At 38.8% G+C, this 10,546-nt stretch overlaps 1 protein-coding gene across 1 annotated transcript; it reads left to right on the top strand.

Moving 5' to 3' along the window:
• The first annotated feature begins 279 nt into the window (after nucleotides 1-279).
• RTCA (RNA 3'-terminal phosphate cyclase) lies at nucleotides 280-8,681 on the top strand. Its single transcript, XM_042874171.1, has 11 exons — nucleotides 280-448; nucleotides 525-625; nucleotides 2,082-2,225; nucleotides 3,709-3,832; nucleotides 4,263-4,321; nucleotides 4,834-4,975; nucleotides 6,136-6,260; nucleotides 6,409-6,467; nucleotides 7,074-7,168; nucleotides 7,583-7,687; nucleotides 8,052-8,681. The coding sequence occupies exons 1-11, from the start codon at nucleotides 404-406 to the stop codon at nucleotides 8,148-8,150; spliced, it is 1,098 nt and encodes a 365-aa protein (XP_042730105.1). The 5' UTR covers nucleotides 280-403; the 3' UTR covers nucleotides 8,151-8,681.
• The last annotated feature ends 1,865 nt before the right edge of the window (nucleotides 8,682-10,546 follow it).

Genomic DNA, 10,546 nt, shown 5'->3' with positions numbered 1-10,546 from the left:
AGAGCCCCGCGATTGGCCTCCGCGTAGTTCTCGCAAACGTGACGGCTACGGTCCGGCCGCACTCCTGCTTCGGGAGGCCGCGAACCCGGGGCAGAGGTCTTCTCCAGGCAGGGCCCGGCAGCGGGGCGGGAAGGCTTCTGCCCCTCCCGCGGCGCGGCGCAGCGCCCGGGCGGTGGGACCCGGCGGCGCCTCACGCGGCGGTGCCGCCCCCAACGCACTGCGGGCGGGAGGCTCCGCTCTGCGCCTGCTCTGCCGCTACCCGGCACCGGCACCCGGCGGCGCGATTCGCTTGGCTTCCACGAGCGCGCTGCTCCGCTGCGCTCTCGCTGTACTCCGGGCCCGGCCCGCATCCCGTCCGTACGGCGGGGGCCTCCGCGAGAGACGGCTCCGCTGGCTGCCAGCCATGGACGGGGACAGGGTGGAGATAGACGGCGGCATCATGGAGGGGGTGAGCATCGGGCCGCGCTGGGCTCGGGCGGGCCGTGCCTTGCCTTGCCTTGCCTGACGAGCGTCGTTCCTTGCAGGGCGGGCAGATCCTGCGAGTGTCCACGGCGCTGAGCTGCCTGCTGGGCCTGCCGCTGAGGGTGCGCCACATCCGCGCCGGGAGGAGCCAGCCCGGCCTCAGGTAACGACCCTGCCGGGCCCCCGCTCTGCCTCCCTGGCCGTCCCGGAGGAGCGCGGCAGTCCTCGGGCCGGGGCGCCGCCGCCCCTTGTCTGAGCGCCGAAACGCTTCCGAGGACAGAAATGGTGCATTTCCGATGTTCTAAGAGGGCTTTTTCAGTCAGAAAGCGTTGTTTGTGGCTCGCTTCCTCGGCAGGACGGAGGACAGAGTGTGGAGGAGTCCCAGGAGAGCCGCCCGCAGTCAGCTCTGCGCGCGCTCCCTGTGCCGGCAGCGCACCTGCACCTCCCCAGTGCCGGCTGTGCCAGGAGGGCAGAACGCGCCCTGGCCCCACCCGTCGGGTCTGAGAAGCGTTCTCCAAGTTGCCCAACAGCTCGCATGATCTGAGGCAATGTATAGTTAAGATCATACATTGCCTCCCTGAGGCATTACTTGCAGAGATACGGCATTCTGTGTTAAAAACATGTGCTGTCTGTATGTCCCAGAGCAGTCGTTCTCATTTTGATGTCACCAAACGCTTCAGACACATTAGTTGTGTTTCTTATCTTAACTGAATAATCAACCTCCTTCTTCATAGGCCACTGCTCCTCTTTAACTCCATTATTTTCTCACACTTCTTGACTAACATCACTGGGCTTTGAACACATCCAGGAGATATTTGTGCCCTGAGGCAGTTAATTTGAGCTTACTGAAGAAGTCTTGCTTAGTTAAGCTACTGCTTTATACATACTTGAAAGCAGTCCATAGGGCAGTATATACATTTGCTTGGTTGTGGTTTATTTTGCAGTGGAGCTTGTGAAAGGAAATCCAGATGCTCAGGCAGGCTTAGCTGTCAATTAGTAATTTGCTGTAGTCTCTTAACAGCCTATAGCCCGGAGAAAGTTAGAAGCTACTGAACAAAATCATACCTCACAGTCCTAGTGGTGTCCTCAGAACATAACGAAATAGTGCACAAGTGAAAAAGGAAAGCAAACAACAAATAGTTGCTTTTTTTCTTTCTTTTCTTCTTCTTCCTATTTAAACCACTCAAACAAATGGAAGCGCATGCACAGTAGAACTGCTAGCTCTTTCCTAGCATGGAACTTGGCTGTTCAGGATTGCCACCATTATCCCATTTGCCATTATCCCATTTGCCATTATCCCATATTTCTTTTTCAAGCATTTATCCCATTAAGATAATGACTCCTGCATCTCATCTGCCTGGCTTGACCCACTCTAATGTATCCTTCCCACTAGGATCCTAAAAATTCCAGAATGGTCAGAATGCTGCCCTGTTGGCACCTGTGAAATCAGGAGAAATACTGTAGGAACCAGACTGAATTTCTGATCTTTGTTTGAAATCTACGATTGTGCTTATCAGTTGATGTTCGGTGTTTTTGGTTTTTGTTGTTTTGTTTTTAATAATGTAAACATCACTTTAGTCTGCTGCATGAATCTTTAACTTAGTATTTGTGATGTTAAGGCCTCAGCATCTGTCTGGATTGGAGATTGTTCGAGATTTATGTGAAGGGAACCTGGAGGGCGGAGAAATTGGCTCAACAGAAATAACTTTCACTCCTGGGAAGATCAAAGGTGGAACCCACATAGCAGATACCAAAACAGCAGGGTATGTCTTTGTACATGGATAATGACTGGCAAGTAACTGCTCTTAATTGCTCTTGGTAACATTGAAAATCATGATAAATTAGGTTTTGGTAACTTTAAAAATCTCACAAGAGAGAGGAACAAAAGAACACTAACACATGGTTGATGAGCCATATCTTTGCTACCTGATACCTGTGGCCAAAGGACCAGTATTGTAAGCAGGATGTGTATTAATAAAGAACATACAAGTGGAAGTTATAATGATACATAAGTCGAACACTTGATTAATGTTAACTAAAAACCAGATGCCCGTGCATTTAAAAACATATCTTATTTTCTTACATTTGTACTTCAACTGTTGAGTCTATGCATCAAATTAGATCAGTATCTTAGAAATTGCAAATATGAAATTGTAAAACCATTACGTACCTGGTGTTGAACAAATATACTGATATTAATTTATTGATTATACAATAATATTGAATTGATCCTCTTTATCTAATAAAGTCAATTTAAAGGTAGTACTTACTCATATGATGGTGCCATAGGGCATACTGGTGTTTGGGATCCGGGAATACGCTCCATCCACTATTTTTTTTTGTCTCTGTGTTTCTTCTGTATTTCTGTGTTGGATCATTTGTTCCTGGAACCTGTTGCAAAAATTAGTGGAATAAGTTCAGCTAGGGAAGAAGACTGGTGTGAACTTGGAAGCATAAGCTAGGTTAGACACAAGTGAAAGTTTCCTTTAAGTTAAGAAAAACACGTTTCTGAGCTGCTACACTTTAAACAACCGAGCTGATGTCTTTTCTATGTCTTAAATAGCACAGAAGGGCTGGAGTAGGCAGCAGTACAGAAGGATTAGTGTAAAAAAGTATGGCTCACAAACATTTGGAGTGTGTTTAAGAAATAACTTTCATTTTGTTGATCAAATTTAATTTTAGAAAATACATTGGAAGGGGGTTTTTATTATATATGTAACATAGAGGATTCGATTATAAAGGAATCATGCACTTCAAAGCATGTTTTCTATGCCCCTGCATTCTCTTCTGTGAGATGTGGACCAGCTTCTAGGAAATTTGGTAGGTTTCTATATATTTTATAACCAAATAATTATGAAAATGTTAAAATTATGCTTAAGCCTTCTTGTTTTACTGCCTGCTATCTAACCCTACAATTTTCCCAGTACTGTCAGTATACTAAGTAAGCTATGTTACTTTTATTTTAAAGATACAATTATTGTAAAGCAAAAACTTTTATATGCAGGGTTGCTAGAGATATGAGATTTTAGTTTAGCAAATTTTAAACAATAATATGTTTACTTTGTTAAAAATAATAATGTTAAAAATATTAATGTTAAATAATGTTAAAATGTTAAATATGTAATGTTATTGTTAATGTTAAAAATCAAATACATAAATGCTCTGTGAGGTCATTTATTTGCCTTTGGCACGTTGTGATTCTACATGGATTCTACATGTGTGACATTTGAGTATCTTTCCTTCTAGGAGCGTGTGTCTGCTGATGCAGGTAGCAATGCCCTGTGTGCTGTTTGCTGCTTCCCCATCAGAACTGCATTTCAAAGGTGGGACAAACGCTGAGATGGCTCCTCAGATAGACTACACAATCATGGTAGGGAAAGATTTCTCTGGCTTGGTGCATCTTTCAGGTGTGTGTATGCAGCGTAACTTTTGTACTTCTGTTGCTCTTACTGCAACTTGTAATTGCACAATTAGGCATGAGAATATTAAACTATGTATGTATTGGATGTAGAGAGCAACCAGTGTATAATGGAACTCCAAAACAAAGATTTTTGCTTTTGCTATTTACTAAATGTGAATTGTTAGGAATTTCTCTTTCCATAAGAGAATCCTTTAATCCAAAATATTATTCTGAATAAAGCATAAGGATCTTCAAATAAGCTGCATGGATGAGATTAACTTTTTTTTTATAACATAATTGAAATGTTTGTTTTGAACTTTTTTTTTCTTTTTTTTTTAAGACTGAATGCAGTAGTGCATAAGAGATTCACTCTGTGTTTTTATATTTGCTTGTATTTCAGGTTTTCAAGCCAATAGTTGAAAAGTTTAATTTCACATTTAATTGTGACGTAAAAAAGAGGTAAGTTACAGGGCCATGAGACAGAAATGGGCCTTACTGAACCAGTGTGAGCCTGGAGGCACACAAGGTGCCCTGAATCTACCTGTGGGATGAATTTATAATTCATTAACTACAGCATTTAGCTGCCCCTGTGTGTACCATCGCTGTATGATGAATGTGATACAGTTCTCTCTTGTCTTTTTTTTCACTGTTGAATTTTCAGCTGCTGTTTAATGTTCCCTATGAATTACCCCTCAAGGGAAATGCATGTTGAAGAGACAGTCCATTATCTAGCTTTTTCTGAGGTGCCAGTTTCATTTAGTGTTTGGTGGTTAATAAGGTGCTATGAGATAATGCTATTAAAGAATAGATTTGTATTATAAACAGTTCTAAGGCTCACCAACAAAATTCATATGTATGGTAGCAGAGAACATAAAAATGTGTCATAAAATTTATGAGGAGACTCCCAGCTGTTTTCTTAGTTTCCTTGTGATCTTTGCATTTAATTACATCTGATTCGTGTTTGTACATAGGGGCTACTATCCTCAGGGAGGTGGTGAAGTTGTAGTCCAGATGTCACCAGTCAAAGAGTTAAGTCCAATAGACTTAACAGAACGTGGCACCGTGACAAAGATATATGGAAGAGCATTTGTTGCTGGAGCACTGCCTATAAAAGTGAGTGCTGATAATAGCCTTGGTAGTATTCAACTTCATAAATCTATACAAAATTGCACGTAATGTACCTTGTATACTTCTGCTGTTCCTGTATTTTGCAGTCTTCCACATGCAAGCCAAGTAGTTGTATTAAATGGGTTAGTTTAATCAGGCTGTAAAATAGAATTTTGGACATTTCTAAAAAGGACTTATTGCTTAGGAGTGCAGTAGCAGCTAAAATAAGAGAACACTATAAGCAACTTCCTTCATATAACTATTAAAAAATATTGAAGGGCATTTTATACCTATGTATCATTCACTTTTGTGTGGATTATCTTAAATCTCAATCAGTAGCTTTTCATATATTTGTGGGTAAACTACAATGCATTATAAGAGAGAGAGGTCAGACAGAATCAGCCATTTCAAGCACTGTTAATGGAATTAGGCAGAACTAGTTAAGGGTAAGTTAGCCAAAGACAAAACAGATAAATTTGATCCTTTGAACCCCTTCTTTCCAATATTCCCATCCTGTCTATGTTTACAGGGAATAAGTAGTGGGATCACCTCAGGGTTCCTTCCCACACACAGCCTCAGAAGCACAAGAGGAAGGGAGAGGAAAAGGGTGTTACTTTTTGAAGAGCTGCGGAGTGGTGGTTTTATCTTAAGATCTCCAACCCTATGAATATTGGCTACAGTCTTTTTCTCCCGCTGGATCGCAGGGATGGGATAAGCTTTATCTCCTCCCACACGCCTTGTTGTTATTTTTTATTGTTATTTCATACATTATCTGTTAGAGAGTATATCCTGTGCATAGTAATTGTTGTCAGTTTGGTGTGTTGTTTTTGTTAATTTAATTTGTTTATACAGTCTGTGGTCTTAAGAAAATCAAGACTAAATTAAATCTTTCTCCATATACATGGAGAAGAATTACTGAAATTTCTACTGCTATTGGAGCTTCTATATACAGCACTGTAATCTGTCATTTATTCATTATCAGTGGGAAAAATTCTGAGAAGAAGTGATGCTAAGTGCTTGCCTGTAGATATATTGTAACAATCCTTTGTTTTTCTCTTTAGTCTGTTTATTAAAAGATCCACTTTAATAATTAGGCTTATGAAGAAAAAGTATTGCTATCATTACATCATTTAATTAATTTATGGTTTTACCTTTCATCTTCTTAGCTGGCAAAAGATATGTCAGCAGCAGCAGTGAGATGCATCAGAAAAGAAATCAGAGATCTTTACATTAACATTCAGACTGTTCGAGAACCTGATGATCAAGCCTTTGGGACTGGAAGTGGAATAATGTAAGATGAGCTCATAATTCCTATTAACGCATGTAGCTTTGCTGGTTACTTTGCTGGTTGATTAGCTAGATCTTGATTAATTATCTGATAAATAAATTGTAATGTGAGTGATTTTGTTCCTAATACATATTCTGTTTTTTCTGTTCAGCATTGTTGCAGAGACTTCAACAGGTTGTTTGTTAGCTGGGTCATCACTTGGCAGGAGAGGTAAGAGCAAAGTATGCCTCTTTCAGAATTAACTTAAGTATAATAGTATATTAAGATTCCTATTTGTTAACCTGTTCCAAGATCTGATACTTTGAGTGTTGTTTTATAAGTGGATGCTGTTCTGTAAAAAGTGTCAGTGAAAACAAACAGATTTTAAACTCTATAAATAAAATCATGCACTCTGTACTTCTGTGCTGCTTCTGCCTAGTGACAAAAGTGGAAAATACTTCTGGACTTTATACATATGCTCTGTGATTTACCTGTGAAAGTTTTGTTCAGTGCTGAATCTAGATGTTTATCAAATTAAAGGAACAGATGTGCTTTTCATCTAAATGATGTGACTAAAAAGTCTATCTGACTTTAAGTGTGGCTGGCTACATGCTTCACACTGCTTAGGGGATATGCACTGTATATCATCATGTGACATGAGTTTTTTCAAGTGGATGTTCGAGACAAAAGTATCGAAGTTCTAAGTATAAGTATAAGTTCTAAAAAGTTGATAATTTCTGTTGTTGGTGTGTTTATTTTGTTTGTTTGCTTTTTCCTCTGTATTTTTAACATGTTACAAATAAGTGATAGCATCCTAACTTCTTGGATTTCCATTAGGAAAAAATTCTGACAAAGTTGGCATTGAAGCAGCTGAGATACTGCTTAAGAATCTTAAACATGGTGGAGCTGTGGATGATTCTTTACAAGACCAAGTAAGGATCGTATATGTCATCACATTCACTTGAAGTAGCAAGAACATTTAAATATATATTACTTGAAAATAACATAAGTCTGAATAGTGAAAGAAGGGCACATAGATTTCAGAATTTGGTTGTATTTCCACAGACCTTCTGTGGTGGAATTAGTGAACAGTCAGATGTCTTAGAGGTTTCTGGATGCAGACTTCACTACAACTAGCAAAATGCATGTACAATACATGTGTTCCTTAGCAACCACAGATGCTTTGGCTTTGCGCCACATCCCTACATTTTCCCTTCCTGCAAATCTTAGTATTTATTGAAGAAGGAGTTAGTAATTTGCTTCCATTTAGCATTCCAAATATCTAGGAAGTATTGCTGTTTATCTTGCTTGCCTAATTTCATTTAAGAATTTCATTCCCTTTTCAGCTGATCATTTTTATGGCATTAGCAAAGGGAGTGTCTAAAGTGAAAAGTGGACCAGTTACACTTCATACTCAAACTGCAATACACTTTGCAGAACAGCTAACAAAGGTGAGTCCAAAACTTCAGGAAGTTTCACCTGTCAGTTGTCATCCAGTAACTAAAAAGGGTGCAGTTGTATAGATTCACTCTATATTTAACAGATACTGTGAACTGAGTTTCATCATGGAGGACTAACACGGATAAAATAACAGCTTCAATGTTCATATAAGAGCTTGCCAGTAGAAATTGAATATATTTAGTTAAATGCCTTTAGAATGTTTAGATACTTCTACTCCTGTAATATATTTTTTTCAATGAAATAAGTCCAATCTGTAATATGCATAAACAAACAGTGATCATTGGGCATCAGATGTTGAAAATTTAAACTTATGTATAACTGAATTTGTGATTTGTGTTTCTAATGCTATTTTAGGCCAAATTTACTGTGACAAAATCAGAAGAGGAAGATCCCAGCAAAGATACCTACATCATTGAATGCCAAGGAATGGGGCTGATAAACTCAAACTTATAGAGTCTAAAAAGAAACAAGAGGAAAGAAGGAAGATTCAAAAGCAAAATAAACTCAACATACCTCAGCAATGCATTGCACTATAGTTCAGTGGACATATAACATGTGAACAGTAGGATCCTTCTATCACATCCAACCAATTTGATTTAACTTCAAGGATGATAGCAAGTTTTCCCTTGCTGTGCTGAGCAAATCTGCGGTGTGAGAAATGGAAAGTTCTTTTTTACTATTATCAATAAAATGAGTACAGACAGGACAGCAAACAGAATATAGTGTATGTATTTGGGCAGCTGAGTGCATCACTTAGAAACTTCAAGAATTCAGGTTCACCAAAATAAAGAATAACTATTTCAGTTTTGAGAAAATACATAGATGATGTATCCTTTCCCCTTTAAAATGTGTACGCTTTATTCTTTTGGATCCTTTATGTTAGGTATGTGGAATAAGGGGCACTATCAAATCTGTAGCTCTGTTCTCAACTATTTTGCTTAAATTGTGTATGAGAAAATAATAAAGGAGTAGCAGCACATGAAAGCCTGGTATTTATTTTTGCTGTTACCTCAGTAGGTTGTGTTCCTAGGAGACTGATAGACACTAATTGTACAGGAATGTAATTTCTTTTCCTTTGTAGTGTAAGAATACCCCATGCATAAATTTTCTTTTACATATTCTCTTCTTATCAGTTTTATAAAAGAACTTCTCAGGCAAGTTTAGAAAATGTACCACGTTACATCTCAAACACAAAATAATAACTATGATATGGTCTGTTCTTCTATGTACAGCTGTTGCTTTTAGCTTACTAGTGGTAATAGATTTACATTTGCATCAAGCTATTGTTTCTTCTTAATGAAAGTACTTAATTCCAGATGAGATTAGAGAACTGTTGTATATATTGATGTGTATATGTACACATATTCATGTTTCTACACACCAGTGAACATACAAGTGTATTTAGGCGTAAACACGCAGTTGTGTTATCCTCTGCTTGGGAATTGAGCAAGGAACTTTTGCCAATCTGGCTTTGATTCTTGCTAAGAAAGTTTATTCTGAATTAAAAGGAAGATAGAGAGATGGGTCATCATTTGTTTTGCATGTGAAGTACTGAATCACCAAGTTAGAATGACTTAACCAGAAATACATAAATACATTCTAGAAGCTTGAATTGATTTCCAGGCTTCCCCCATCTTTCAGTCTTTTCTCTAAGATCTTTTTCTCTGTTGTGACTATTGAACCCAGCTGCTTAAGATTTGTCTTGCGTATTAGAATGAATGTGGAAAACCCCCCCAAAAAATTCAAAAAACCTCACCACCACTGGTATAAGAAAATGTTCACCAACAATCTAGTTAAACATCTATTTGCTTTTACATTTCTTCCCCTCTACCCACCACACTCAAGTCCAGAAAATGATCGTTACTAATTTCTGATTTAAAAAATATTATCTGGAAATTGTTTTTAGTAAGAATAGTCTGAAGGGGGCAGCAGATACCCACTGAATTATGTCTGACATTCTCAACCCTAGTTCATAAAAGAGCACTTCCCTGAATCACTTCTCTGTGCTGCTGATTTTCAGTGTTTTCTTTAGGAAGAATGTAGAACATATCTTAAAAAAACACAAGCAAACAACACAAACAAACAAACAAACAAAAAAAAAAAAAAAAAAAACCAAAACCTTGGAGGAAAGCTCCCAGAGTTGTTTTCTGTGCTTGTTTGTTTGTTCTGTTTACCTGTTTTCCTAATTCAAAAGAATTACTGCACTTGATGACTGATTTTCCTTCTCCTGGAGAGATTCCAGCTGAAGGGATAGCTGGGTGTCATTTAATTCAGCATCCTAATCAAAGCTAACTTTGAAGCTAAACTGGGTTGTTCCGGGCCTTGTCCAATCAAGTTCTGAATATTAGCAAGCTGAAGGTGCAACAGCCTTTATGGGCAACTTGTTAACACTGTTTAACTGCACTCGGTTGGCATTTAATGTGGCAAGAGGAGTATTTTTGTTTGTTTCTTTCTTTCTTAAGCTGAGGGACTGTTTCTTAAAAGGAAGTTACTTTCTGCTACAGAAAACATCAGAAAAGTGTGCACAGCAATTTATCAGTACTTCAGTAGTTCTTTCAGAAGAAAACAATATAATCAATTCTACCTTACTCAGAAAATTCCCCTTTTACAAGAAAAACTCAGATCCTCAGGTCAGTCTGGCAGCTGAGAACAGGGAAGCTTCAGTAAGCCCTAGAACCCTGAGGAAATTAAACAAAAAATTAATTATAGACAGTTATATATCACTGCTTAATACAGAAAGGCATATTAAATGCAGTTGGTAACTATTTTTTTAAAACTTCCTGCACTTTATGAATATTTAGCTAATGATTAAAGAGCATTACTTGAAGCCTTTTAGTTTTCCTTTCTAT

The sequence above is a fragment of the Lagopus leucura genome, unplaced genomic scaffold (genome assembly GCF_019238085.1).
Source record: "Lagopus leucura isolate 7727_CA_CO unplaced genomic scaffold, USGS_WTPT01 Super-Scaffold_100009, whole genome shotgun sequence".
Taxonomy (NCBI): domain Eukaryota; kingdom Metazoa; phylum Chordata; class Aves; order Galliformes; family Phasianidae; genus Lagopus; species Lagopus leucura.
Note: the sequence above shows the minus strand (reverse complement) of the source record. Positions and strands in the feature narration are given on the sequence as shown.